Below are 27,328 nucleotides of genomic sequence, written 5' to 3' on the forward strand. Positions count from 1 at the left end.
GGCCTTTGCTGTCCTCACTGTCCAAGTGTTTGGAGCTGTGGGGAAAAGCAGCCCAATGTGAGGGCAACATAGGGAGCAAAAGAGCCAGGAACAAACCTTGGACTTCCAGCACCGCAATCCCTTGTCAGAAGGCTATCCCATCTCCTGCAGGCAAAACCCCACTCCTTAAGCTCCCTCCACATCCAAGAAAGCCTTCCACATTTCAAAAACCTACAAATGGTAGCAACTTCAACTACACGGACTCAGCAGCTGAGTAAATCCCGGCTGTCTGTGGCAAATCATTCAAATGAGAACTTGTAGAAATAGGTTCAGTGGGGCTGCCATTTGAAAGCAATCTGTTCAAAGGCTCTAAAACATAGCTGCAACTTGCTTTGAGGGCAAAAGATACCGAGACATCTGTAGCCAGTATTTGTCATCATACAGCACTTTATCTAGAGCCAAAATATCACAACTTAATTAAACAATAAAACTGCAATAACCACAGTATCCATGGATCTTAAGTTGCCCAGAGTTAGGCTTTTCACAAACAGATAAAAGAACTGCCTACGTTGTATGTTGAGCTCTGTATACTTATAGGGACATTCATATCAAAATTTAGGCTTCATCTTCTAAACTCCAAAACAAACTATCTTTTGATATATCTTTTTTTTAACATACTTTAAAGACTTTTGAAACAACTTTTACTTACAGTCCTATCTAATGTGGGCACTGCTGAAAGGTTTTTCTAGTTTCCTACTTGCAACAATGCTGCATTTGACTTTCTGGCATTGTAGCAGCTGAAATTGCAGTTCATTCAAGGCAAACAAAATGCAAGCTAATACTTACTGTGGAACTTTTAACACAAAAGCAACAGACTAAAATATTAGCTCTGCTTCCCTTGAACCATCATTTTAATTTGAAAATGCAAACCAGATCTCTGATTTAAAGGCAACCTCTGTTTTTCCTGACATTTTTAAATTATTAACTCACTTTTCTCAGTGCACTCTTTGTTTCTCTTCAAAGTATCAAGAAAGTTCCTTTTGCTTTGCATTTTTTTCCTCTCTGCCTCATTCCAGAAGACTGTAAGTTACGCTTTGTTTCTGCAGCAGTGGATTTTCTGTGCTCTTTGGGAAAACTGTGCTCAGATCAATTGCAGGAATGATTCTCACTGCAACATTTCACAGCTGGTACACTTTCATCATGAGATGGGACAGGCAGCTAAGAATACTAAATCAAAACTCTGATAACTGGATAACAAGTATAGTGAAAACAACCAAAAAATGGCTATTAAAAAAGAAGCATTTTTTGGGGCGTTGTTTTGTGGAAATCTTTGCCGAATTACTGCTATGAGTCCAAACTAACTATCAATCAGACAGCAGAGGACTAGCATCTTAGGCTGGTAACAATGAAATGTGGTTTTAAACCGGTGTATTTTGAAAGGGAAAAATTAAATCCAGAATTGCTTTTCAAGCTGTGATAGTGAACTCCCAGGCAAAGCTTTATTATTTTGAAGGTACTAATAAGAAGGACTTCAAATAATTTTTTCAACCAAAACCAAAAATACATCATATGTTTTGTAAGTTTTTATGTAGAATGAAATTTAACTAATCATCCTTTAACTAATCATCCTTCCTCAGCAGCCACATAGCAACCAGTCCCAGTACTGCAGAGTGCACATTAGAAGAACAAGATAAGAAGACAAGACAGGCATAGGAACACCTTCATAGAAGGATGGTTTGAAAGTTGTCAGGGTCTGACCAGTAATGTCATCTACAGGATGTCTGCTTATTGATCTACTCTACTAAATAAATTCATTTAACTTGCTGAGGTTAGAGTTTATTTTGCAAGTAACGTTACCAACTCAGATATTGGGGGAGAGGGGGGCGAGGAGGGGGTTGGAAGAGAAATTATGTAATTCCTAGACACATTTGATATGTGAAAACTCAAAATACAACTTTAGATGTCCCTTCTTCCATATGGTCCCTGTCTTCTGAAAAGTGCCATCATCCTTAACTGAGACTCTCATGTCGACATGGAGATACATGCTTTCAGTATAGTTGAACTGTGGTTTGGCAACATGTGCAGTAGAAGATATATTGAAGATGTTGCTTGCAACAGACACGTCCAGGGCTTTTGTCACTTCATTGTCATCACATACCAGATAGAAAATTGACATCTGTTGTGGACATACATACGTAGGTTTATGCAACTTGAAGTACACTGAAACAGCTATAAAACCACACCATGACCACCCTTCTTGATTCTAGTGACAACCTGGGCACTAGAATCAAGAAACACCTTTGTCTTTTGACAGTTCTCAACTGGAAGTATTTTATCAGTCTTTAAAAGGTGTATTTTTAAAAATATATTTATCAGTCTTTAAAAAGTATATTTTTCCACTGTAGGAACAGTCTAAAATGTGGATAAAATTAGTTTGTCTGTAAGATCTCATGTATCCACTCTCTCCATACTTTTGTTGGGTGCCCAAGCTACAAATGTTGTAATGCCCATAAAGTTAGAAGACTAAATAAATTGGTCATCTAAAGAAATCAAGGAAAAAATGTAGCAACAGGGAGATTATTTTTCTTTTCTGAGAGCGAAGAATAGAAAATCATGTTGGGAAACATCATGAAGAAGAAATGCATTTTTTCATTAGTTGCATCTGTTTGTCTCTTTACAATTTTATTAGGGAAGCAAAGTTCCTCCACCATCCTTACAAAAGAGTCTCAGACTGCTGTGAAGAGCAGTCTGTGGCAGAAGCACACAGCTGAGAGATTTTTTTCACTTCACTAATTGCTTCAAACTTCCTAGGGGAAATTTGCACAAGAATAATTCAAGAAAAAGCAGTCTTATATTGTTAAATTACCAACCTGACGTGCTGCCTTCTTCTTCAGTTGTGCAGATGGCCCTGCTACATGGTTACTATTATTTTAATACATGATGGACAAATACATAAAGCACAGAGCTACAATAGGCTCTCTCATGGTATGTGCCCTTCGTAAACCAGTTTCAGCCTCTTAGGGAGCCTTTTTGTTGTCATTCCTGACACACCTAGCAGTAACTAACCTAACTACATGAGAACACTTGAAACCTTTTGAGAGAGGTTTGAATTTATCATGAAGTTGAGGATACCTGCAGCCTTGCTCCACACACTATTCTCTGGTACAGAAGACATAAACCAGTGAAAGTTGGAGAAAGATGAAAAGCCTGCTTAAGTACTAAATTAAGACATAACTGGAAGTTTTCAAAGTTAAAGAATTCAACCTCTTCCCTAATATCTTTATTTAAAAGGGTGGATGACTGCTTAGTTTTGAAACAATTATGTCTTGTATTCTCTTCCAGGTTTCAAAATTGAAATCCATGCAGAAGCTTAAAATGTAGACATGTTGACAGGGAATTTCAAAGCAGTCTAGAGGTTTGAGAATCATCTTGAACTAAATTCAGTGGAAGACAATGTCAATCATTAAGACTGCTTTGTAAATCAGCATTAAATTTAATCCTAGGAACTTCTGACTACTAGGTTTAATGAATACTATCTCTTCTGAATGCTACTTACCAAACAAGACCTTTGTACATTAGAGGTGCAAAATAAAGATGATTTAATAATTAGATGCACACCAGAGATACCAGTTTAATGGCAATGTCATCTTGAGTGAGGCTTGTATGTGGTATGCAATAGAAGCATACAACGCTGTTCTACAGCATAGAACAGTTCTCCAGTTTGTTCCTTACGGCATTAAAGCATAAAATAATGTCATTAGAGTGACACAAATAGGAAGTTAGTGGAATTTTCATCTTTCTCTGGAATTCTGATTAAGATTTTTTTCAGCATCTGTTGTCTGTAGTACTAGTTTTGGAAAAGCATTAGAGGGAATAATATTTTCTGGTCATGACCCTGAGCAAGGAACCAGTGGGAACACCTTTCCTATGACAGAGACTTGACAGTGTGCTTGTGTGGCTGTGGTTGTAGCACTGGAAGTGTGACCACAGAAAAGGAACAGCCTTAATGATCCTTGGAAGAAATCACTTTCACATCTGCAATGCAGGATCTTCATGTAATACATACCTGTGTTCAAGGCAAAGTCTTGGCACTTTGTTGGCTGCCTCAGCCTGTGAAAAGATTAATGAATTCCCTTAACAAAAGAAGTCAGATGTACTAATTTGAACATAGAGTAGACTGATAGAAAATTCACATTGAACTTGCAGCATGTGTCCAGAAAGTAGCCAGCTATTTTTGTGTCTTCTTTGAGGCTCTGCCACTCTCTGAATTGGAGGCCGAAAGGCCAGGAGATGATTTCCATGTGGAAGGTTTCCAGTTTTTGTCAGGTCAGAAGACCAGAAATGGCATAGTGTCTAAAAATACATAATGTCATTTTGATTTTTGGTTTATTTTGAGTTTATTTTAGGGCTGGCACCACTGACTAGCAGGCTTAAAGGCTACATGACAGGTCTCAGGAGGATTTCAGAAAGATGAACTGTGATAAACAGACCTGACTACAATCTGACTCACTCTTTCAAAGAACTGTTAAGGCCCCTTATTTGTACTGATGCATTTAACTCCTCTTTACCTCTGAGATAAAATCAAAATTTTAGTTCTTGTGTTCCTACAATGTGCTGAAATTGAGGAGGACTGGTTTAAATGCCCATTGTTAAATTACAGCCTTGCTGAAGATAAGCTGTACTGTAGAGACCTCTCTGGGCAGCCCCTCCACTGAGAAGAAGATAATGATGTCATAATTTTCCTAGCTATTTATCTTTAGCTGAAAGCTTGCCATTAACAAAAGCTGCCCCTGTAGATTGGAATTAACTCCTCAAAACTTTTTTGGCATTGCAAATCCAACATCAATCCCATAGCCCTTCTTCTAGGAGTTCAAAGGTAGGAGACAAAACCGAGAATGGTCGAAAGAATCTGGTAACAAAAGGATGTTTAAAAACTAGGTATTAAGTTATCTTCTGGTCATATGTGGGGGAAAAAAAAACCGAAGATCCCGGTGTCATCACAGCAGTGTAAAAAAGATATATGCAGATTCTGGCCCCAGTTACATTCTGGAACATTCATTTATTTTCATCTTTCTACAGCTTTTGTCTTTTGGGCTGCAGACAACTTATTTATTTTCTTTACAATCTCACTTCTAAAGCAAAATCCAGTGTACTAACCCAAACCTCATCAGTAAGTATTTTTGCATTTTTTAAGGGAATATAATTTCAGCTATACGTGAAGAATGATCAGAAGGCACAAGAATAGAAATAAATACCACTAAAAGCAATTTTCCTGTTGCAGTCAGAGTTGTTTGAAAAGAGAGAAATGCTGTAACCTACAGGAGCCAAGCTTTAGTTTTAAAATCTAAAGTGAAAAAAGGTACACTTTTTCCTCTTTTTCTTGGCACAATGAATAGCCAAGCCAGTTTTAAGGGACTGGAGGGGCAAGAGCCTCCTCTGTATCAGCATTACAGCTGTCAGGAACAAAGAAACTCAGCACCACAAAATGTTTCAAATAGAGTGGATAACACAACTCCTCGGTACACACAACTCTCAGCTCATTAACAGCTACAGAGAGATGCACAGCTAAGGGGTGGTGACCTATTTTGGTGGCATAATTTTGCTGAAAGAATTGAAATTCAACAAAAATTCCCTTTTTAGTGAAGAGAGTTGTCCTATTCACAGATATGTCTCTGTCCTGCACTGTAATGCTGGCAGTATTACTTGTTCTCATCATTTCTCTCTGCCTCAGGTGGATGTTGAATGTCAAGGGAGGCACTGAGAATAGAAAGGGGAAGGTAAGGACAAATCAGGATTTTCTTTTTGAGTAATTCAGAGACTAAAGGAATTTGGGAAAAGTTGTCTTACATTTCTCCTCTGCAGGTCGTCCAATCCCACTCTGTTCCCCAGGAGCTGTCACTGGGCCAGTGATAGAATCACAGAAACAACTAGGCTGGAAAAGATGTTTGAGGTCATCAAGTCCAACCTATTACCCTGTCAACTAGACCATGGCAGTGAGTGCCATATCCAGTCTTTTATTTAAGACCTTCAGGAAAGGTCTTCACCTCCCTGGGCAGTCCATTCCAAAGTCCAATCACTCTTTCTGTGAAGAACTTGTTCCCGATGTCCAGCCTAAACCTCCTCTGGCACAGCTTAAGAGATTCTGTCCTCTCATCCTGTCACTGGTGGCCTGGGAGAAGAGGCTGATCCCCACCTGGCTAAACCTTCCTTTCAGGAAGCTGCAGAGAGTGACAGGGTCTGGCCTGAGTGAGACAGGATCAACACCCCCAGCTCCTCAGCTACTCCTCGCAGGGCCCCTCAGCTGCCTTGCTGCCCTTCTCTGGACACACTACAGCATCTCAATATCCTTCCTGAACTGGGGGGCTCAGCACAGCACACAGCACTCAAGTTGTGGCCTCACCAGTGCTGAGTACAGGGGAAGGATGACCTCCCTGCTCCTGCTGGCCACACTGTTCCTGGTACAGGCCAGGAGGCCCTTGGCCTTCTTGGCCATGTGAGCTCGCTGCTGGCTCTTCAACCTGCTGTCAAAGAGTACCCCCAGGTCCTTCTCTGCCTGGGCACTCATCATGTTGCGCTGCAGGAGGTTATTGTGGCCAAAATGTGGGACCTGGCACTTGGTCTTGTTAAACTTAATATTGCTGGACTCAGCCCATCTACCAGGTCCCTCTGCTGAGCCCTCTTACTCTCCAACAGATCAACATTCCTGTCCAACTCGATGGCATCTGCAAATTTGCTGCTGGCGGACTCCATCCCCTCACCCAGATCACCAATGAAGATGTTAAACAGGACCAGCCCCAGCACAGGCCCCTGAGGGACACCCCTCAGGGTGAGCAGCCACCAGCTGGGTGCAGCACCGTTCACCACCACCCTCTGGGCCCGGCCATGCAGCCAATTCCTAACCCTGCAAAGAGTGCTCCTGTCCAAGCCATGGGCTGCCAGCTTTTCCAGGAGGAGTGTGCTGTGGGAGATGATGTCAAAGGCCTTGCTGATGTCCAGGCAGACACATCCACGGCCTTCCCTGCATCCACCAGGTGGGCCACGTGGTCACAAAAGCAGATCAGTGTGGTCAGGCAGGACCTGCCCTTCCCAAACCCATGCTGGCTGGGTCTGATCTCCTGGCTGTCCTGTAAGTGCTGTTTGATCACACTCAAGATGATCTGCTCCATAACCTTGCCAGGCCCTGAGGGCAGGCTGACAGCTCTGTAGCTTCCCTGATCCTGCAGCTGGGTAAGCAAGCTGCAGTGCTAGCAGCCAGCACCGAAATCCCAAGAGGAGACAGACTGCTTCCTCCACCTGGGAATCTTCAAATAACACAGCTACCTGGCAAGGGAAAAAGAGAGAAAAGAGAAGTGCATCCATAATTTCTTCTTCTTCCCTACTTCAAGGAAAGTCACAGAAAACAGCATCTTCAGGGCTGCTCATCTGAGGCTTTGGGAGGGAATGCTCTGTGGCTCACTTCTTAAGTTACTGCCAAGGACATCAGTAGCTGCCAAGTTACTGCAAGGTGTTGAATAAACCTCAGGCTAGCATGAGGCTGTTTTGGCATGGTAGTGGGACTGGCAGAACAACAGGTCTCAGGAAAACAATTGCTTCTAATCCCTCATTCCAGCCAAATTACCTACAAGCAACTGTTTGTGGACAACAACATTTGTCCAGATTTCTAGTCTGTGGAGTCTTTTGAGGGCCCCTACCACTCCCAGCATCTGTTGGTCTGTTGAGAAGAGGTGTCATGAAGCTTTCATGACTAAATGGAAACCTAGTCAGAATCTAGTCAGACGACTTCTCAATGCAATCTTCCCGTGGCTTCAGAATGAAACCAAGCAAACATGGAAAACTTCATAGACGGCATTTATTAATAATTTATGGCTTACCTATTCATATGCCTGCTGCCTTGGGAAGGTTCAAAACAAAGCCCTGTGCTCTAGGTTTTATTTCCTAAACAATGCTATCTCCTGCTGTGGCTGTGTGTGTTTCAACTCCATGTCTTTATAGCAAGTGGTACACGGAAAAAAAAAAAAAGGAAAATGGGAGAAGAAATAATTTCAGTTACTCCAAGTTTGATTAAAAAATTCTTTTCTATAAAGAAAGAATGACCTTGTGTGCTTAGAAAACTGGACTCAGAGGTATAGGTTGAACTCTGCCACCTCTCTTCTGTTCAACTTCAGATGTATAACACATCGTTTTACCACAAGCATTTTCTAGGTATAAAGTGCTGTGAGGGACAGAGGGGAGATTTCCAAGCCTTTGCTTGTCCTTTTGCACAGACTGGATTTCCCACCACCCCAAACTGCTTGAGGGCTGTGCCCATGAAAACCCATGCAAGGGGGAATGGGTAATGAAGAAAATGTACTGGTGGTAGCATTTTCTACCCCACAGAAGGGTGAGGGACCATATTTGGGTGCTCAGCTTTCACCACTACAAGTCATGAGTGAACACATATTGGGCACCTCCCTCCACCAGCCATACTGAGTGGGTGTGAAAGGCCTGGACAACACTACCCATCATACAGCCACCACTCCCTGGGTTAATGTGTCCAGGCAGGATGAAGACAACTGTCCTGGCGTGATGTCTCACTGGGATGAGGGTCTCTGCAGCTCACAACTGTGAGTTCCAAGAGGCCCAAGCACAACCCTGGTGTTGTAAGCACTCCATATCCCCAGCAAGCTGTCTGGGTAGAGTCGAGAGAAGGACAGGAAAAGGTTTTTGTGTGGTGAGGCAGAAAGCTACAATTAAAACTGAAGATGGAGTAGTCTTTCCTGGAAGTTTTGGATGGTGACACTGCCAGAAATTTTGAAGGGAATGTAGTGTGAGGCACAGTGTTTGAGGAAACCCAAAAAATGAGGATGGGTGATGAGCTCAGGTATCTAAAAGTTTAGATTACTTATTCATTCCTAACTATTTTAATATAGCCAGACTCTGGTAAGGAAGGTAAAGATTAATCAAACAACAGAATTTTGACTTAGAAGAAAATAATATGGTTCAAACATGCTGTAGGCATGAATGCTTGACAATATTGAGGATGCCAGAGTAGTGTTAGTGCAGCACAATGCAATATGTTGGCATGTGGTAATTTTAAGAGCCAGAAGTATCTCCTCTTAAACAATCTGAAATGCAAATATGAAGCCAATTTTCCCTCCTTGCTCTGTGTTTTCCTGACAGCCACTGCCAGCATCCAACCAGTAACTTGTCACCTCAAAAACACGTTGATGCATTTGCTGAGGTGCTAATCCTGACCATCATGTGTATGCACGTGCCTTCCTTATGCAGTCTTCAGGACAAACTCTGGTTTCTTAGACTAAATCAGTCTGCCAACAGCCAGGAGAATGAGAAGGCAAACTCTTCCTAAGGATAAGATTCCTGGCATCATGCAGAAGGGCTCTTTTAGTAAGCAATGCAATGGCAAAAAACCAACCCGGTTGGCTTGAGTGAAACCAAACACAGGTGATTTAAGCTAGAACCTTTCCTAATCCAGCTCAGCTGCATAGCAAGGACAAAACCCTGATTTTCATCACATAACTAAGCTGTCTCATTTAAAGTTCAGGCTACAGAGCTCAGAGTACTTTCAGGATCTTCTCCAGCACTGAGCAGGATCTACAGACTGTTTCCTACACTCTTTTCCAAAGAAACGAAAATAAAAATCTGTTTTGCATGGAAATGGAATGCAATTCACACATTATTAGGATTTAGCAGTTCTTGCTCTTTTAAAAATTGCTGTGAAAAGAACAGCTTTTGAACTGACATTTGAAGAAATAAAAGGGACATTTTTTTCCTTCTTTCTGTTTTTAGCTACTGATCAAAGTATATTAAACCTGCTCTTACCTACTCTTCTGGAATCTCCTTGCTCCTCCCTACACACTCCATTCTCTCTTGTTTTACTAGTGTGTTTAAAATTTGGAAATATTACCCTGGTCTCCTGCACTAAAAGTAAGAAAAAAACCTGCTTGTAATTTAAGAAAATTTCTTAAGTTTTGAATTCAAATCCCTTATCAACTAGCAAGACATTCTGGAAACTAAATCTTAACCAACATGGATGAGAAATATGTTTAAAAATTGACTGCCTAGATACTTTGTTTTGTTTCATTTAATATGTTTTCACTAACTAAACATCTTATAGGGGCTGTCTGCTGCAGACTCCATCATGGTGTAGTAAGTCACTTCATAGAGGTCATTTCACTTGGGTGTGCTCTGTGAAATGCCTTGGTAAAGGATTTCAACCTCATTGCATCACAGGCTTCAAGCTATATGAGAGAAAGTTATATGTAGAGAAATGTGGAACTACATGTAGAGAAACTAGTGGCTTTTACTGTTGCATTACTTTCAGCCTTTTCTCACTGCACGTCAAGAGCAAGAAACTGCTGCAGTTGCAGATGCAACCTCTATCATTCCTGTACAGTCACAAAGAGTCAATAGAGCTGATCCATGTTTCCTTGGCAAATTAAACTGGAGGGTTGCACAGTCCTGCAGAATGTTCATTGGGACCAGGAAGACTGCAGCACCCACTAGGGATGCACCCTGCTTATTTTCTGCTGGCAACAAGCATTGCAGTTAAATTGGAGAGAGGATAAAAAAGGCAGGGTGGTGGGACGGGGAGGATACAGAATACAGTGTTCAGCTCTGTACCATAATTGAGATACATCCATTTTTATATATGACTGTCTGGAATGCACTTAAATATATGATTAAATGTCTTCCTGAGTGGATGTCATATGGAAGGAAAAGAGGGGATGGCCTGAAGTGATGCATATTGCACACAACTTTGGCAACATGTAATGTGACTACAGGCTGTAGCATGAATAGGCTGCCCATTCCAGCTCCAGTAAGCACTGGGGCATAACCCTTGTCTTTGCTGGATATAGCCTGTAGCAGAATTCTTCCCCTGGGCAAGGCTTAACAGCAAAACATGAGAAGGCTATTGAAGGGATTTAATTGCATAGCTATCAAGCCTTAGTAGCAGTTGCCTATATATGTTCTCAGAGCACATGTGAGAGTAGAGATGTCTGGATTCTGTATGACGGAATATTTCAAAACCAGCTGTAGTAATACAATTAGCAATGCATGGACCTTTACATGGTAATGGAAAATAAAAAGGAGAGGTTTTGAAGAACAGCAACAAGAGAAAGATCAAACAGGCTAGAAAGCAGTTGCTACTCAATAAATTACTTAAAGCTGGAAGACTGAAAGAGTATCCCAGTACACAGCCACAATTGTTGCATTTTCCTTAGCTGTGATCCCCCCATCACTAACTTACTCATACTGGGATATAGCAATAAAACTTTGCCTTTTGTAATTCCAGTGACTACTGGAATTACATAATGTTCTGTGAGTTTTCAGACGATACAGGACTTCTTTCACAGAGGTAAAGCTAAGCAAGAAGTGACTTTGACGTGCTGTCACAAGACAAGGAGACTGTGCACCAGCAAGAAAATGGGACCAGGAAGTAAAAACACCTGACAAAGCAGCTGCCTTGAAAAACAGCCTGCAGCAAGTAGCATGCCCTGAAACTGGAACTGGTATGGAGCTGGAAGATGTCTGACCAAGGAGACTGGGATGTGGAAAAAAATAATGCCAGGCTTGGTGGCCTTTGAAAGGGCAGGCACATGGGAAACAGATTGCTTTCCTTCAAGGTAATGGAGTTTCCCCATCTTAGCAGCAAGAGGTTTTCACCTCAAAATGATATGCTGCAAAATGCACTTCTGCATGGCAGGAGACATGCAGAAGTGCATTTTGCAGCATATGATGCTCATGGCAGGACGGCCCCACGATGTCATGGTCAGCCCCCACCCACCACCTGGTGTGGTAGCTGCCCTGGCTGACAGACACCCCCTACTGGGGCAGCCCCACGCTCGCCCTTGCAGTGGCACCCCCTGGGACAGGACTGTGAGGGAGGGGGGTGGCTTTGTTGCTGTCTTTGAGAAAAGGAAGCAGACAATGATACAAGTGAAAAAAAAGAAAAAGTGTGAGGAGTTTACATGCAAAACCAAAGCCAAATTTGAAATCACAGGTATCCTTGTGATAATGGCTCAGGTGTCCCCTCACTTCCTCACCTGCCTCCTTCTCTTGTATTTATAACACAGGATTCCTCAGTGAAACTGTTTGTACACACAGCTTTATCATTTTCAATCTCTGATGTCAATACATGCAATGCATGCAGGATGTGTGCATGTGCCTCGCCATGCAGATACTCTTCGTCGCTTCTGTTAAGGACTGCCCTGCAGCTGCAGCAGCAGCAGCAGCAGCAGCAGCAGCAGCATTTTCCAGCGTGCCATGTTCCCACTGCACTGACGACTGTCTGTGCAGTTCGCCCAGAGTCCGTGCTCTCCCTCCTCCTGGCAGCCCTGTCCTTTCCCTTATCCAAACCCGCTCCAGCGGGGGCTGCAGCCGCCGCCTGCCTGTCTGCCGCAGCTCCCCTCCCTGCGCCATGTGCCACCGCGTCCTTCCCTGCGCGCCGTGCTGCTCGCTAAGGACACGCTGTGGCACAGCTGTCTGCCTCCTCTGCTGCAGTCAGGCAGGTTTGTATTACTGTGCGCGCTGCTGATGTCGAGCTCCTGTCGTGACCCAGCACCCCATAGGAGGAGCAAATGAGCTGAGACGTCAACGCAAAAAATTATAGCCATGCGAGCAATCCCTCTGCTCAGCTGCTTGGAGAGTGCCTACATGGTTTGTGTGACAGCACCAGCACACAGAAGCAGCACTGAAATGCAGTTAGCAATACAGCTGGGAGACAGGCAGCCAGGCAGGCACTGGTCCAGTGACTAAAATGATCGTACCGTGAGCCAGCCTGCAGTGCCTCCAAAAGTGGCTGACTGCTACACAGAGGCTCGGCTTGCTTTGCCATTACTCCAGTTTCCCCCCGGTGACTGCAGTGTGCGCTCCGTTTCGGTTTTGTTTGCCTTTTTGTTTCTCCCTCCCACCCACCGGTCTCCCTCTCTCTCCTCCCGTGTCCTTCTCTCCAGGATGGCGGAAGCAGAGTTGCACAAGGAAAGGCTCCAAGCCATAGCAGTAAGTCAGTTTCCTTTTACTTGCTCTTTTGTCCTTAGGCGTGGGTTGTTGGAGGGACGGGGGGATTCCAGCACAGTGGCTGGGAAGCACAGGGAGAGCCTGGCTTGTGCAAAGTTCTGTGTGGAATTCCCTGTTCGGGAAATGAGTGGTTAAAGTCTGCTTTGCGGGATTTGGCGGAGAAAGAGGGCTCTGAGGAAGAGCGTTGAGCTGACACGTGCAGAAAGAAAAATGTGAATGCACAGTGGCATGCTTAAAAGATTGATGATAGAGAAGAAAAGAAGGAATAAATGGGGAGGAGAGGAGATTGCAAGAGAAAATCAGTACTCTGCTGAATGTATATTTTTTCACAGTTGGAGGTTTTGCTTAGCTGATGAAGTCAAGCAAAAATGATCTGCTGCAGGATGGCTTTTAGTGCAGAAAATAATTGTGATATTGCTAGTTTTAAGACAATTGAACACAGACACTGCATTGTCAAAATTGTGTAATTGTTTTATCTGCTAGTTAAACTGTCATCTCAGCTCCATAGCTGAGTACATGATCTCAGAAAAATTTCCTGCTGAGCTGCATTACACCACGAGTAAAATATAGGCAGGATTGAGTCCCATATTATAACTTTTGTTTTTACATTTAGTAGAGTATTTGAATTGAGCCATGAGCTCAGCTGGTGCAGACCTTGGAGGAACGTGTCTAGTGACACCAGATGAGGAAGGGGCCTGGCTGTTTAGGATCCACCATCATCCTGGCATATAGAAACTGCCGGCTCATCTTCTAGCATGTCACAGGCATCGTGTCAAAAGGCCTGTGTTTCTGTGGGCACTGCCAGTCGGACAGCCCCATACAGCCTGCCCTTGTTCAAGTGACACCCAGCTCTTCTTCTTCCCCATGGCTGAGATGTTGATGCAGCTGTGCCAGTCCCAGACGGATGGCACAGCCCGTGCCGGGGACCGCACACCTGGAGATCTGAAGGGAAACAGAAGACAGCAGAGCCCACATGGATTTTAGTTCTCTTCCCCAGTTCCTCCAGTGATCAACAGATGCTACATTTTTCTGTAGCTGGTACAGGTTACAGATTTCTTTTGTAGTGTAACAGGAATGGCTGCTGCTGCTTCTGCTGCTGCTGCTTCTGCTGCTGCTGCTGTTCCAAGATATTTTTCTTAAGTCCTATACTCTGCTGATAGGTCAATGGAAATTTAAAAAAACCAGATTTAAAATAAATAGATTAGGGATTTTTCTCTCTAAAATATTAACTATAGAAGAGCAAATGATATTATTTGTTGGGTGGGGGAAGCTATAACCATTTAATTTTCAGGCAGTGGAAAGCAGATGCATATTTTTAAGCTGGTTCTCAGTTTTATATCAACATAGGCATTGCCATATCTCAAGTGGAAACACCAGGAATGTTCCCCCAGAGGCAAACCTCACCATGGCCAGTGATTTGGGACTCCTCTATGGCAGAACTGTACTGCAAAGCTGCATAGCTCTGTGCTATACTGCAGTGCATAGCTCTGAAACACTTATGTCTCCACATTAAGGAAAAAAAAGTTTACATTATTGTTGTTTCTTCCAACTGCTATGTAACAGAATACCAGACAACAGTCATTTCCACATGATGTCCTGAAACCTGCCACCAAAGTAGATCAAGTCCTCTGCTTCTTAGTGCCCTGCATCTCACACCAATGAGGCCATTATGGATTTAATATTACCACCTGGTGTATGGCAGCTTTTACAGTCGGTTTATGCTAATAGAAGGCATTATAGAAAGCATAATAGAAGGCCTTGAGAGTCTGGACCTCCAGACTGAACAAGTCTGGACCTTTCTATACATATTTCCTCTTTGGTTTCTATTTCTGGTAATTCATAAAACATCGTAGGCAATGTATGCAGTTAATTAGATTGAAAGAATTTTACTTCAGCATAAAAAATATTCAGCCTTATTTTAAGTGTTTGTGTGGGTCCATGAACCAATTTGTTTGCTTAGCACTCTGCAGAGCAACAGGTTTTTCATATAAGCTTGTTAGTTGTTTTTTCTCCTATGCTTGGTCTGCTGCAGATGTTTGTCAGAATGCAGAGAAGTTAATTTCTAGCTTTGCTCCATCAGAATAAGTGACATGACACAAGTTAGGTGTTTCCTGCCTGCCAGTGGTTGGCTAAAATAAGGTCAGTTCTCACATGCTGTATGGTCTTTCTCAGAAGAAGAAATAAATGGCATTTCAGTTTAGCTTGGTGCTTTATCTGTTTGAACCTGCTGCAGTATCTCTCTGAGATGAGCAGAAGCTTACTCCAGCGTTCTGCAATCACACTGGTTGAATGCTAGACTTACAGAAAGAAATCCAGTCACCACTGGGTTCTCTACACACCTGCTCTCTGTACATTTACTTCTATCACCATGGTAAATGAGTTTGCTGGGAAATTTGCCGAGTGAATTCTAAGTGTGCATCACTGAATATGTAAAGAAAACAAATCCAAAACCAGAAATATGAACTTTAACACCAGGAAGCTGACTGGTTTTGAAGCATTTGATTTTATACTTTGTTACCTTGACTTATCATAGTTTTAATATATGCTTCTCTGGCACAGAGCAAAGTGTCATAGGAAGAGGAAAAGAAGGAATCTACTGTTAGGACATTATTCTAAATCTCAGTGAACGTGAGTTAGCCGCTTGTTTTGTCTGCAGCAAATATGTAGCCTTTCTGTGCATCCATGTTCTATCTGTAAACTGTGAATAATAGACTTTGCCTCATCTTAGAGCAGTGTTAAGGATGCATGCAAGATTGACCTGTACTTGGATGCTATGGTTTATCAGGGCAAGAAATATCTAAACACATCTTTAAAATAGAATTTGTGATTCTAAAACCAGAGAAGCTTCAAATGTGCATGTTTTAATGTCATTGAAATGCTTAGGCTGTGACTTTCAGGTCTTTCAGAAGTCCCTAAAATTCACACACTGACTATAGCAAGACTCAGAGCACTGTGCAAATCTGGTTTGAGAAGTAGGAAGATGTGAGACAGCTAGTAAAAAGTGGAACCCAGTTCTGCCTGCTTGGGAGAAAAACAGAAGCTCTGTGCACTGGAGAGGTTCTGTGATGACTAGGAGCAATTGGTTTTCTGATCCTTACTCAAGCAGAGGCCACATCACATCTTCCAACTTGGATGTGATGTGATGTCTGTAGCACACAGTATGTGTGCTACAGACAGATACTGGTAAAGTTTTCTGCCATGACACACTGCTCTTAACATCTGCCTGAGCCTGAATCACCACAGCATCCCTCTGCTGCCCTACCAGCAAGGGAGCTGAGTGGTGCCCACTCTTAATACTGTAGCAAGATGTCTTCAGCAGGCACACAAGAGGTTAAAAGAGGAAGCCATCTTCTCTCTGGGCTTGTTCCTGTATAGAGCACTTTGGTGTTTGTGTCTGCTTGTTTTCTGAAGGGGATTGGTGGCTAAAATTTTGGGTGAAAAAGGAAGCATTTTTGTGGCTTTTAAAAATATGCTGGCTGCAAGTTGCTCAGAAGTTGGGAATGTACATAGTCCCAGACTCAGTGGCCTGGGGACAGGTGAGCTGACTTAATTTATCTTATTTTGGATAAATAACATGTATGGTCCCAAAATTTGTTATAGGGCCCCTCTTCTATAACTGTAGAGAACTCCAGATGATAAATATAATCTAAATGCTTTGTCTAAATATAGACAAGCATTTACAAAATCTAAGTATTTTCTGTCCCTTACCTAGCAATCACAAAGCTGGGAAATGGGGTTTTGGGTATTGATTGGTGCATCTGGTTTATGAATTCACATATGATACAGTGAACATGTGTTATCCATACATCAGGTGAACTAAATACAATCATTGAGGAGCAGCAATGAGGCAAAATTGTCAACAAAAGCAACAACCAGTGCAGGAGTTGGAGGAGGTTTCCTGGTTCAAGAGATGTCCAGCATACAGATTCAAGTGGGGAACTACTATACTGATTCCTTAGTAGACATAAACAACAGCAATGATGGTCTCTTACTTACAAGTGCCCAGCTCAGAGAAGCAGTGACTCAATTAAAGTATCACTGACATTCAATTAGCCACACCAAAGATACCGCCTGTCAGGAAAGACCATTCCAGCTTTTTCTATGAGATGATGAATTTGTTGAGCTGAATCCAACGTTACTTAGATGTCATCAGGGGGTTGAACTACTATGGCAGGACAGTGGTGTTTAAAAATAGCCCCCTCCTGTATCAGCAAGGTCTGCCTTACATGGATTAAGGACTAGCTTTCTGACAGGTCTCAAAAAGTTGCTATTTGTGAGGGAGACTGCTGTTCCTTGAGAGCAGAGGCAGGGAAGAATTCACAGGAAGCAGTCTTTCAATATTTGAAGGCATTCCCTAGTTGTAATTTGATGTAAATGGAAATTGCTGATGTGCAGGTAACAAGTGGCAGAGGAGTTGGATATACTACATGAAGACAGCAAGTTGATTATTTGGTAAACTGGATCTTCCATTTGGAGAAATACATCACACGTGTGTACAGCTGGCATTAACAGAGGCCAGTATGGGTTTGTACATCCAGATTTAAGGTAGTATGGGGCTCACACCACAGAAGAGGGCTCTGTAGTCTGAGCAACACTGCCTTTGACAAGGAACAAGAAATAGTGTGGGAGGTAATTCAACAGGGACAAGGAGAGGGATCCAGGTCCTGCACAGGAGATTGGTTTCATACCAGTTAAACCTACATCAGGTGAGATTTTAGGGTCCTCCCAAACGGGAGCTATGTGCATTCACATTTACGTGAAGCACTGCACTGATTTTTCAATAGGTGTTTGAGAATACTAATACAATAGCCGTTACTCCACAAAATGAAAACCCGTGACTAGTACATCATATCCAGGATCATTTTACTATAACACTGCTCCACAATTTTTGTGAGTCCTTCCAGAGATCATTGTCATGAATATTAGAATGTGAAAAATTAGGTATTGAGAATCACCTAGAAAGATGTGGCAAATTGACTTAATCAACAGCTTGCTATTTCTGCGATGGCTTAATACATTAGTTTCCAATGCCTTCATTTAGGAAGTAATGCTTTTGTCCTTTAAGTTAAGCATGGGATCAAATCCATCTTAATCTTAATCTTAAGTTGTCTCCAGACCTAAAGACTGCAGGGAAAAAAAAATGCAGCAAGGTATGGAAAAAAAAGTCAGCTGTGACTTTTCTCCTTGGAAAATAGGTGAGTGAGAAGAATCTGCAAAAGGAATGCGTGTTGTGGAGAGAGGATAAGTAAAGACTACTTACGTGTTTTGGCACAAGGATTAGTAGGTATCTAAGGAAGGTAACAGTTGTGGAGAAAACAAACACAAAAAAATGTTCTCCCTGTAATGAGTTGTTAAGCTGTAGAGCCCAATTCTCTAGGACGTGGTGAATGCTGAAGAGTGCACTTGGGCTTGAGAAGAAACCAGGCAAGCTCATGGCAGTGGAATCCATAAAGGACTTTCTCATTAGAAGTTTTTTAAGCTGTAAACTACTGGCAGGGAAGTTTTTTATCTGTTTGCCATGCTCCTAGCTCTCCTTTAAGCACTATGAAGCATGGCCTAAGTGTCCTGATCAAGTGCACCCAACCTGTGCACTCAAACAATTCAAATTCCTGGAGTAGCCAAATTTGGAAGTTTTGAGACTAAAGCAAGCCCCTGTTGCAATACTTACTTGAATTCAAACTTATTTGAATATTGCTATATAGTTTAATCCATTTTTCCCTTTCCCATTTCCCCCTCATTATCTTATTTGTGCATCATATTTATCATATCATATTTATCGTGGCTTACTTATCTTATTTATGGCTCTGATTAATCACAACCATTCCTCTGCCATCTCATTCCTCAGTGGTCCCAACACCCAATTACCTGAAACAGAAAAAAGCCTTCCGTAGCTCTCCTCTTTTTACATTCTGAGCTAAAAGACTTGAGGACTAGTGAGACCTTATCATAATTCCAGAGTACTCTGGTGAGGAAGACCTGGCAGAATTGAGTCTGCATCCTGCTGCAAATATTTCCAGGGGTGGGTTTAGCAGGAGTAAACTAGGGGTTAGCACAAACTAAATAATCTAAATTAGTTCTGTACTGTGAGCATGACACAGATCTGTGAGATTGCTGTGAGCCTCAGTGCAAATCAGCCAAAGGAGAGAAATTACATTTGTATTGCTATAAAGGATGAGGAGAGGTTTCCCTGCACACAGATCTGCATGCAGCACTACCCTGGACTGCAGCAATACAATGAGTCAGCTTCATGGCAGACCTTACACAGAGAAATGCATGCAAGCAAGATTTGAATCTTGCCTTTACTTCTGGAACATATAAAGCACTTAGAGGTCATGTGTGAAATGTTAGTGTCTTTGCCCATACTAAGACAAAAACCAAGCAAAAAAATGCCTAAAATACCAGAAAACTAAAATTACCTTCTCAAGTTTTATCGGTATTTTTGCTTTAGGAATGTTTAGACGACAGCAAGAGAAGCAAAAATATGAAGAAAAAAATATTTCTGTCAAAGTATCTATGAAAACTAGGTAAAAAATTAGAGCAACAGAAACCAGTTTGCTCTTGAGAAAATTCTAGACAGCTTCCAGACTTACCCAAACTCAACTGTTTAAATTTAGAATTGTTTCCACAGCACATTCCTAGCCCTTAACACATCACCAACATCTCTTGAGCACAGACAAGAAGCCTGAGACACTGGATTTTACCTTGTGCCTTTCAAATTATATTTTTAAAAAGAAGCTGAAAATGGGTGAAAAGGTTTTGTAATTTTTGTTGTTGTTCTTTTAAAGTCTCTGGTTAAATAAAAAAGTTGTGAAAGTTGTACATTTTTGGAAACTATTGAACACCTCTAGCCTGGAGTGTAACTTTAAGGACAGATTTCCTATACCATGGTATAGTTAGTCTGAGGTCAGACTGTGGGATTTACATGCCATGCTTGAAGTAATGGATAGCTGGATACCTGCGCTGAAGGTGGGATAAGCCTGAAAGAGGTTCCACACTGATATTCAGCCTCCTCTTGAGCAGTCCTGCTCTTTTAAGGAATCACTCCTTGTATCCATCTAACTGCTTCACAAATACTGTTCTGTGCTTGCACAGAATGAAGTGTATCCTTCTCACAAAGCAGTCACCAGCAAGATGGTTCACCTGCCAAGTGTATTTGGTAAAGTATTGGACTATGCACCTCTAGTAAATTATTAATTATTACCTTGCCCTCTCTCAAATGGCACAGGAGTATATGCTGAGCCTGCATGTGCTCAAGCACAGGTCGGACTAAGGATGCCTTGCAGAAGCAGAGCTTGGAACCAAAAGGATGCTATGCCTGCCTCTGGCCCTAATTTCCTAGCGTAGAAAAGCATTTTCTGTTGCAAATTCTGATCAGGAAAAGCCACGTGGTTGCAAGGGTTAACATCATCCAAAAAGCTGAGTGGCAGTGAAATGGGTTATGGCCTATTGGCAATTGCTTACCAGACCTGTGTAGTTCTTGACACACAGATGCTTTCTGTTACTTAGCTGACTTCCAGTGAGGTTAGATGCTGGAGGTGTGTAAAGCTTTCTTCCTCTTCACCAGTAAAAACAAATCGGTGTACAAAATCTCGGTGTACAAAAAAAGGCCAGCAACCAATGCAGTTCGAAGAGCTCTTTTTGGAAGGAGACAGACCTGCCCTGGTCTGTGAGTTGCTGCCCCTTCCAGACAGCACACAGCTCAGGTTGTTGATTTAGGCAGTGCTCAGACTGTTTTAATTTGAGCTGCCAGCATAATTTGTCAGGATCCAGAGACAACAGCGGGGTGGGGCTCAGACCCTCTGCAGTTCCTAATAATAGCAGTCACTGGCAATCAGCTGGAGATTTGGGACAGCAGAGATGTGTTCAGATATTTCAAACAAAGCACAAACCTTGAAAGAAGGCCCTTATTTTACCAGCAGAGAACTAAATAAAAGGTGCTTAGCAGTTTTTTGGGGCCATGTCATTGTCAGCTCCTCTGCTTCAGCTACGTTCCTTTGCCATGCAGAATTGCAAGCAGCACTGCAGTAGAAGGAAGTAACCTGGGCAAGTGATGGCTGAGGAGACCTTTTTAAGAGGCTGAATATTGCAGACAGAAATTAGAAGCGAGGTTGCTGTGTGATTTATTGCTGGAGGAGGCAGCGATGAGCAGGCCGTGGCGCTGGCTGCAGTCTCGTTAGGGCACAGCAGCAGCAGGAGCGAGGCCGGGGCTGACATGGCTCGGAGCGGGGGCGAGCGCCTGGACATTAATTAACCAGATGAGTGCCACTGTGGAATGACTGGCCTTTCCCAGAGGGAAAGAGTATACAACCCCTTCTTTTTAACCTCTCATGGAACAGCTCTGTTCTCCACCACGTGCCAGGTCCTTGGAAGAGCTCCTGCTGACAACTATGTGTTTTTTAAAGATCCCTAGTCATCCAACTGTTTCCCATTTGGAACATAAAGCAAGCACTCGGTATCCAAGGTGTCACTAAATTTATGACAACTGCTGCCCACGGGACTGGATTGTCTCATATGCTGGCGTTGGTACAGAATGGTTATCTTGAATGTGTTGGCCAGTTCTGGCAGCTTTTTGCAAATAGTATTTGAAAGTTAATCCCTGATCTCTTTTGAATCCTCCACTACATTGCAATAGAAAGTAAGGCTTAGTTGTTAGTCATGTATTTGCTCTTAATAAATATGTGCATATACAAGCACTTGCTGTATGTCAGACAAATCGGCTCCAGCAGAATTTTGATTCAGCATTGAAAGCTGCATCTTTAAGACTGCTCCTTGTGGTAGAGATACCTTCTTTATTAGGAATGTACATAAACTCGTCCCAGCATCACCAAGATCTTAGCAATTTGATCTGGTTAAGGAAGTAACTTCTAATCAGGCAGGGAAAAAAACCTCTATTTTAAAAAAAAATAAAGAACAGCCTAAATGTAACACTTTTAAGAACTATGTCCCTGAATCAGTAAAACACTGTACCAATTCTTTCTGCTAAATTTACTGTTGTTATTGCTAAAGTTTCAAAGTATACAAGATTTAGACTAAAATACAATATGGACTATAGGATACAGACAATATAGGATGCCTGAAACTCACCTGTGAAATAGAGACCTTCTCACACTTTTCATGCTTTAGGTTTAGATTATCAGATTGCCAACTTCCTGGTTTCTTGAGGAAAAAATAATAGAATTGAAGTGGTTTATGATTATTCTTTTCCTTATCATGTGTGACATTGCTTAGGGTGCTGATGCAAGATTTTGGTGAGACTAATGTGTCACAGACCTCCTCCTCTGTGACTTTGTCTGTAATTCACAGTGTTCCAGAGTGTTCCATAGGAGTTGTTCCAGGATCAATAAAGCTTACAACACAGGCAACTCTTTACTTTTTTTTTCCCTCGGATTTTAATATAATCCAAAGAATTAATTAGAATATATATAAGAATTAATAATTCTGAAAGCAAGGGGTGTTCAAAGATTATTCCACTTCTGAGAAGGAGCAGATGGAAAATCCTGCTGAACTGGAAAAAGCTGGTAGGAATTTTACAACTCTGCTGCAAATCTCAGAGCACTTCAGGGGTAAATTCTCTTCTGGACTTGGCCTCTGTATCTCTGCCTGCAAACTCATTGCCTGTGAAAGCAGCCCTAAGAAACACTAAGGAATCTAGATCTAAGGAAAAAAACAGTGGTATTTTAGTGGTCCAAGTATCTACAGCTACAGTTTCTGCTGCATTTTGGTTTGTGACATTTAAGGCAAGCCACCATCCTGGCTTAGACAGATAAGAAAACAGAATAGTCTATGGCGTCTGTTAGTTTGAAAACACATGCTCATTGGTAAAATAAATCCAATTTATATTGAAGTGAATAACAGTAATGACATAACTCTGGACAAGTCAAAGATGACTGGTGGAAAGGTGGTTATATACTGTTACTATCTGTGTGGATTGGAGGGTGGTTTTACCAGGCTCATCTGTGTGCCACTGAAGTGAAAAAGTGATTTTAAAATGATACAGGAATATTACTGGCCTTTTTCACATGGTGTCTTCAATACAAGCACCTAGTACTTACCAACAGCTGTGTAGCAGTACTGAAGAAAGAGTGATAGTGGATAATGCTGTGAACATTACTCAGCAGTCTCATCTCAGTTTCATCTATCATGGAAAAGGCACTGTGAGTGTATATATATGTATATGTGTGGTGATAGATTAAGATAGAGAGATAGATAGACAGACAGACAGACAGACGCACACAAACATAAAAGCTTAGTATATATGGTATATATTCTGGAATGCTGTTTGTTAGGCATGTGGAATGCTGTTTTGATCAGACCTATGCTGGGTGTTAGTCTCCAAGAAATCCATGGGCACAATGGAGGAGAGTCCAAGAGAGTCAGGAATGATCAGAAGTGGAAGAAAATTACTGCTGAGGCAAAGCAGACTTGTCTGGCCTGGTGAAGAAAATACCAATGTTAAGCTGATCTTGTGTAAGGGTTGAAAAACCTTCTGTATTCCTTCTAGGGTGGATCACCAATATCTTTGCCTGTTCTCAGATGTTTCTTAGTCAACCAGTGATAACTAGTCTGTGTATAAAATGTTCTTCTGCAGCCTGTCAGTTTCTTTGCAATGCCAAGCACACTCTTTCCCAGAGTTTGGCAGCTGACTTATGGATGCTTGCAGACCCAGAAGAGCAATTTAACCCAACTGCAGTGTCAGAAATCTGAAGCTGTGTTAGTTTGCTTTGCATTTTGAATAGGGCAAGTGTGTGAGTAATCAGGCACTGGAATTCAGATATGTTGAGTAACCTGATCATGTTTGAGGACATAAAATTACCTTTCTTCCTGCAGGAGAACCATCAGCCCCTATTCTCTTCAGCAGGATCCTGTTCTGCTTCCAGTCACGTTTATGGGAATTTTGCTGCTAGTTTCAGTGGTGAGCAGGAACAGGAGTATCCCCACAAATATTCACACCATTTCTAACACTATCATCACAAAAAATTCCAGATCTGTGCCAAATCAGACCTATAAATCAGACTTTCCAGCAGGAAGTATAAGGATGAGGAAGAATACAGAAACTCAGCTTCACTATTTGTTTAACCTTGAGAGTTGCATGCTTTGCCATTTGTCAAATACTTGTATCAGCAGTACAGAGGCACAGTTAGAAAGTGCCCAAACGCAACTATCCAAAGTTCAGCTTTTTATGAAAAAAAAAAAAACAAACCAACAAAAAACTGGATTTTAAACTCCATGTGTTCATGTTCATCCACAGGAGAAAGCCAGTTTTGACAGCTTGGTTCTCATAAAACTTACCCTCTGCTCTTGACTTCTTCCCTTTTATGTTACCAAGAGTGCAGATATACCTTTGCTGGAATAAGCTTCCCATGCTTTAACTGTGCTTTGCAAGGAGCTGCTTTTTCAGTACAATCTTTTTCAACAGTTTTTTCTCTTGTGAGAAATGTTACAAATGGTAGCAGGGGACAGGGGGGTTTGGAATAAAGAAAAAATAGAGTAATTATAGTACCATCTCTTTTTTCTGTACAGGCAGGGGGTAGAGAATTTTTTTTTAAAAAAAGAGTTATTTTCAGTTTCAGTGAAACCCTGTTTGTGGTTTCTTTGTCAATCCTGGAAGGTGTGAAACTGTGAAGGCTCAGCAAGCTGAAATTTCCTTAACACTATAGCCTAAAATCAAAGGGGATGAGAACCTTACCCTTTGGCTTGTGCAAACTGAATTAAAGCATTAATACTGTGATTGAATTTCATTGTTTTTCTTTTTATCTAAGCCAAATTGGCTTTGAGTTGCCTTTACAAAACAATGCAAAACTTTGCACTGAAACTTTGGAGACAGTCTTTGGGACCTGTTTGGGGGCTGGAAAACAAATAGTGCATAATCTGTAAGGCAAAAAAATTGTCAAAGGCCTCCAGAAAGCTCAACTTCAGGGCAATTTTTTGCACCTACATCTTGACCTGTATGGGCAGAAAGCCTTGCAGCATGCATTAAGGTAAAGTAACAGGTACTTAGATTATAACATCCTTACAGATTTATCTTTCTCTATTCCTGTATTTTAAGACAGCTCACGTCATAGTTAAAAAATTCATCACAGAGACCCTTCGGCGCTGATGTGCTGTTACTATTGCACTCCATTTGTCTTGGTCTGAAAGACAAGCGCCTGCTATGAGGGCAGGAGCCTCCCTTGGAATGGAGAGTATGACCCCCTTCCCTGCGAATTATTATAATTTTGAACCTAAGGGGCTCTCAGGCAAAGATGAGACAATAGGAAGAGCAGTTCATGACCAGTGTGTGCAATAAAGCACACAAAACATCACCAGCCCCGGCACTGACCCCACACAGAACCCGACCTCGGGCCCGGCCTGCTCGGCCGCGGCGCTTTCCCTCTGCTGCAGTTCCGGGCTCGGCCGGCAGGGGCGCTGCTGCTCCCGGGGGCGGGGCGGGGGCGGTGCCTCCCTCGCGCCTGCAGGGGGCGCTGTGGCGATGGCGGCTGGGCCCAGACGGGCCGGGATGGGGGAGAGGCCTCGCTCCACAAACCCCGTGGCACCGATCCCGGGGCCCGGCGGGACTCTCGGGAGCACCAGGCTGGGGCGGCAGGGTTGACCAAAAATCCCGGGGTGGTGGACGAGATGTATCAAACTCCGGCGCTGTAGCGGGAGCCACAGGATATCGGGCAAGCAGGGGATGCGGGCTACAGCGTGACAAAAACGCAGCAGTGGCAAAGAGGGGGCGGGGATGAGGCGGCAGCGTCCCGGCTCTGAGCAGGGCAGGGGAAGGTGGGCCTGGGGGCCTGGGGTTTTACCCGAGGCGCCCGAGCAGATGGAGAAAAGTCCCTTTTTGTAGTGAGGTAGGGTGTTAATAAAGTCCCAGTGCAGCGGCTCTCTGACGAGCGGAACTCCACTCACGGCGCAAGAGAAGCAGCCGAAGACAGAACCCCACAGTGCTGATGTATTCTCCCCATAGCAACCCCAGCCCCTCTCCCCTCCGAATGCTGACAGCCCAAAAGAGATAGGCATTTGCACCCAAATCTGTTTTCCCAGTCTAAATCTTCAGTATTTCTGCCCCCCGTGAAACCACAGGTAAAGAGAGTAGCCAGCTACACCCCCTCCCCTGAGCTGTGACAACTTCTTTTGTCTCTCTTAAGTATCCCGTTATTGTCTCCTAGCAACACGCATGGGGGAAAATTCCCTAAGAGACAAAAAAAAAAAACCAAAAAAAAAAAAAAAAAAACCAAAGGAGAATTATTAAATCCCAACACCATTTCAAGCTGTTTGTCCTTCTTCAGCAGAATTTTTTGGCTTAATATAGCCCCACTTAAACTATGAACAATAAGTAATTGGCTTGCGTGTAGATATATTGCTGAAGCATTACATGTTTCCAGGTGTGCAATCCAGATATTCAATACTTAATAGAGAATAAAGGTGGCAAAGCTGGTGACAGCCTCTTTCTGTATTGTAGTAATTACATCCTGAGTTTTACAGTGTTACAACTATCACATTAGTGTGTGACTTAAAAACTCCATCTTTGCAGACCAGTTCTCAATTTAACAAACTAAACAAAACATACTTTTGGGTACCTGAGTAATAGCAATAGTGGTTTTGGCTGGTTCAAGAGTTGGGTATTTTTTTTACTGAAGTGAAGAGCATCACTTTCCAAAAAGTAACCGTGTAAGTGGCATTCAGCTTTCCATTTGTATTGTCTTTCAAAAATTAATATAGAGTATTTCATCTACAAAATGTTGGAAATATTTTCCTTGGCTAAAAGACGTCAAGAAATAATTACAATCATTTAGAGCATATTGAAGTCATACACTGAAGTACCTACATCTGTACAAAGATGCACATCTGGCTTTTAGGTCTGCTAGGTATCCAAAACATGTCCTCATAGTAAGAAATCAGATTACTGGAATGGATGTACAACAGATATCAAGGGTAATGGAAACAAGCTGGTAACTTGCTACAAGATCAGCAGTTGAGAGAAGCAGAGAGCAGTTAGGATGAGCACAGCTGCCTCTGCACTTTACTGTGGTGTATGGCATCCATTAGCTCCCCATCTGACTCAAAAATATGTGCCAAAGAGTAAACTCAGTAAGCTCAGCATGAAGTCTAAACTTTGTTTCAGAAAGGAGGTGATACAGTCGTGTATTATTCTCCTTAGTGTCCTTACTCAGGCGTCTTTTTCCAGCCAAGCACCATCAAAAACTTGAGTTATTACTTTTTTTTTTTCTGTTGTAGTGACAAGGACTAGCTATTTACCCACTTTTTTCCTGACATATGAGTAAGAGCAATATTGTTGAAAGTATCCCGTAACTCTTTACTCAGCCTGAGGCTTTTCAAAGCCTGTATT

General features: G+C 42.4%; 1 protein-coding gene across 4 annotated transcripts in view; it reads left to right on the forward strand.

Annotated features, from left to right (window-relative positions):
* Nucleotides 1-12,436: 12,436 nt before the first annotated feature.
* PALM2AKAP2 (PALM2 and AKAP2 fusion) overlaps nucleotides 12,437-27,328 on the forward strand; it is a 266,500-nt gene continuing 251,608 nt past the window's right edge. For 2 of the 4 annotated variants that reach the window (XM_054281727.1, XM_054281691.1), the window contains exon 1: nucleotides 12,578-12,978. In XM_054281727.1, coding sequence (XP_054137702.1) covers nucleotides 12,934-12,978 — 45 coding nt within the window. In that variant the 5' untranslated portion in view covers nucleotides 12,578-12,933. Of the gene's footprint in view, nucleotides 12,489-12,577; nucleotides 12,979-27,328 lie in introns of those variants that run through there. The other 2 variants (XM_054281676.1, XM_054281717.1) reach the window with 2 other exon arrangements.

Source organism: Melozone crissalis, unplaced genomic scaffold (genome assembly GCF_028551555.1).
Source record: "Melozone crissalis strain CALT ecotype California unplaced genomic scaffold, PUWL_Pcris_2 ptg000005l_1, whole genome shotgun sequence".
Lineage (NCBI taxonomy): Eukaryota > Metazoa > Chordata > Aves > Passeriformes > Passerellidae > Melozone > Melozone crissalis.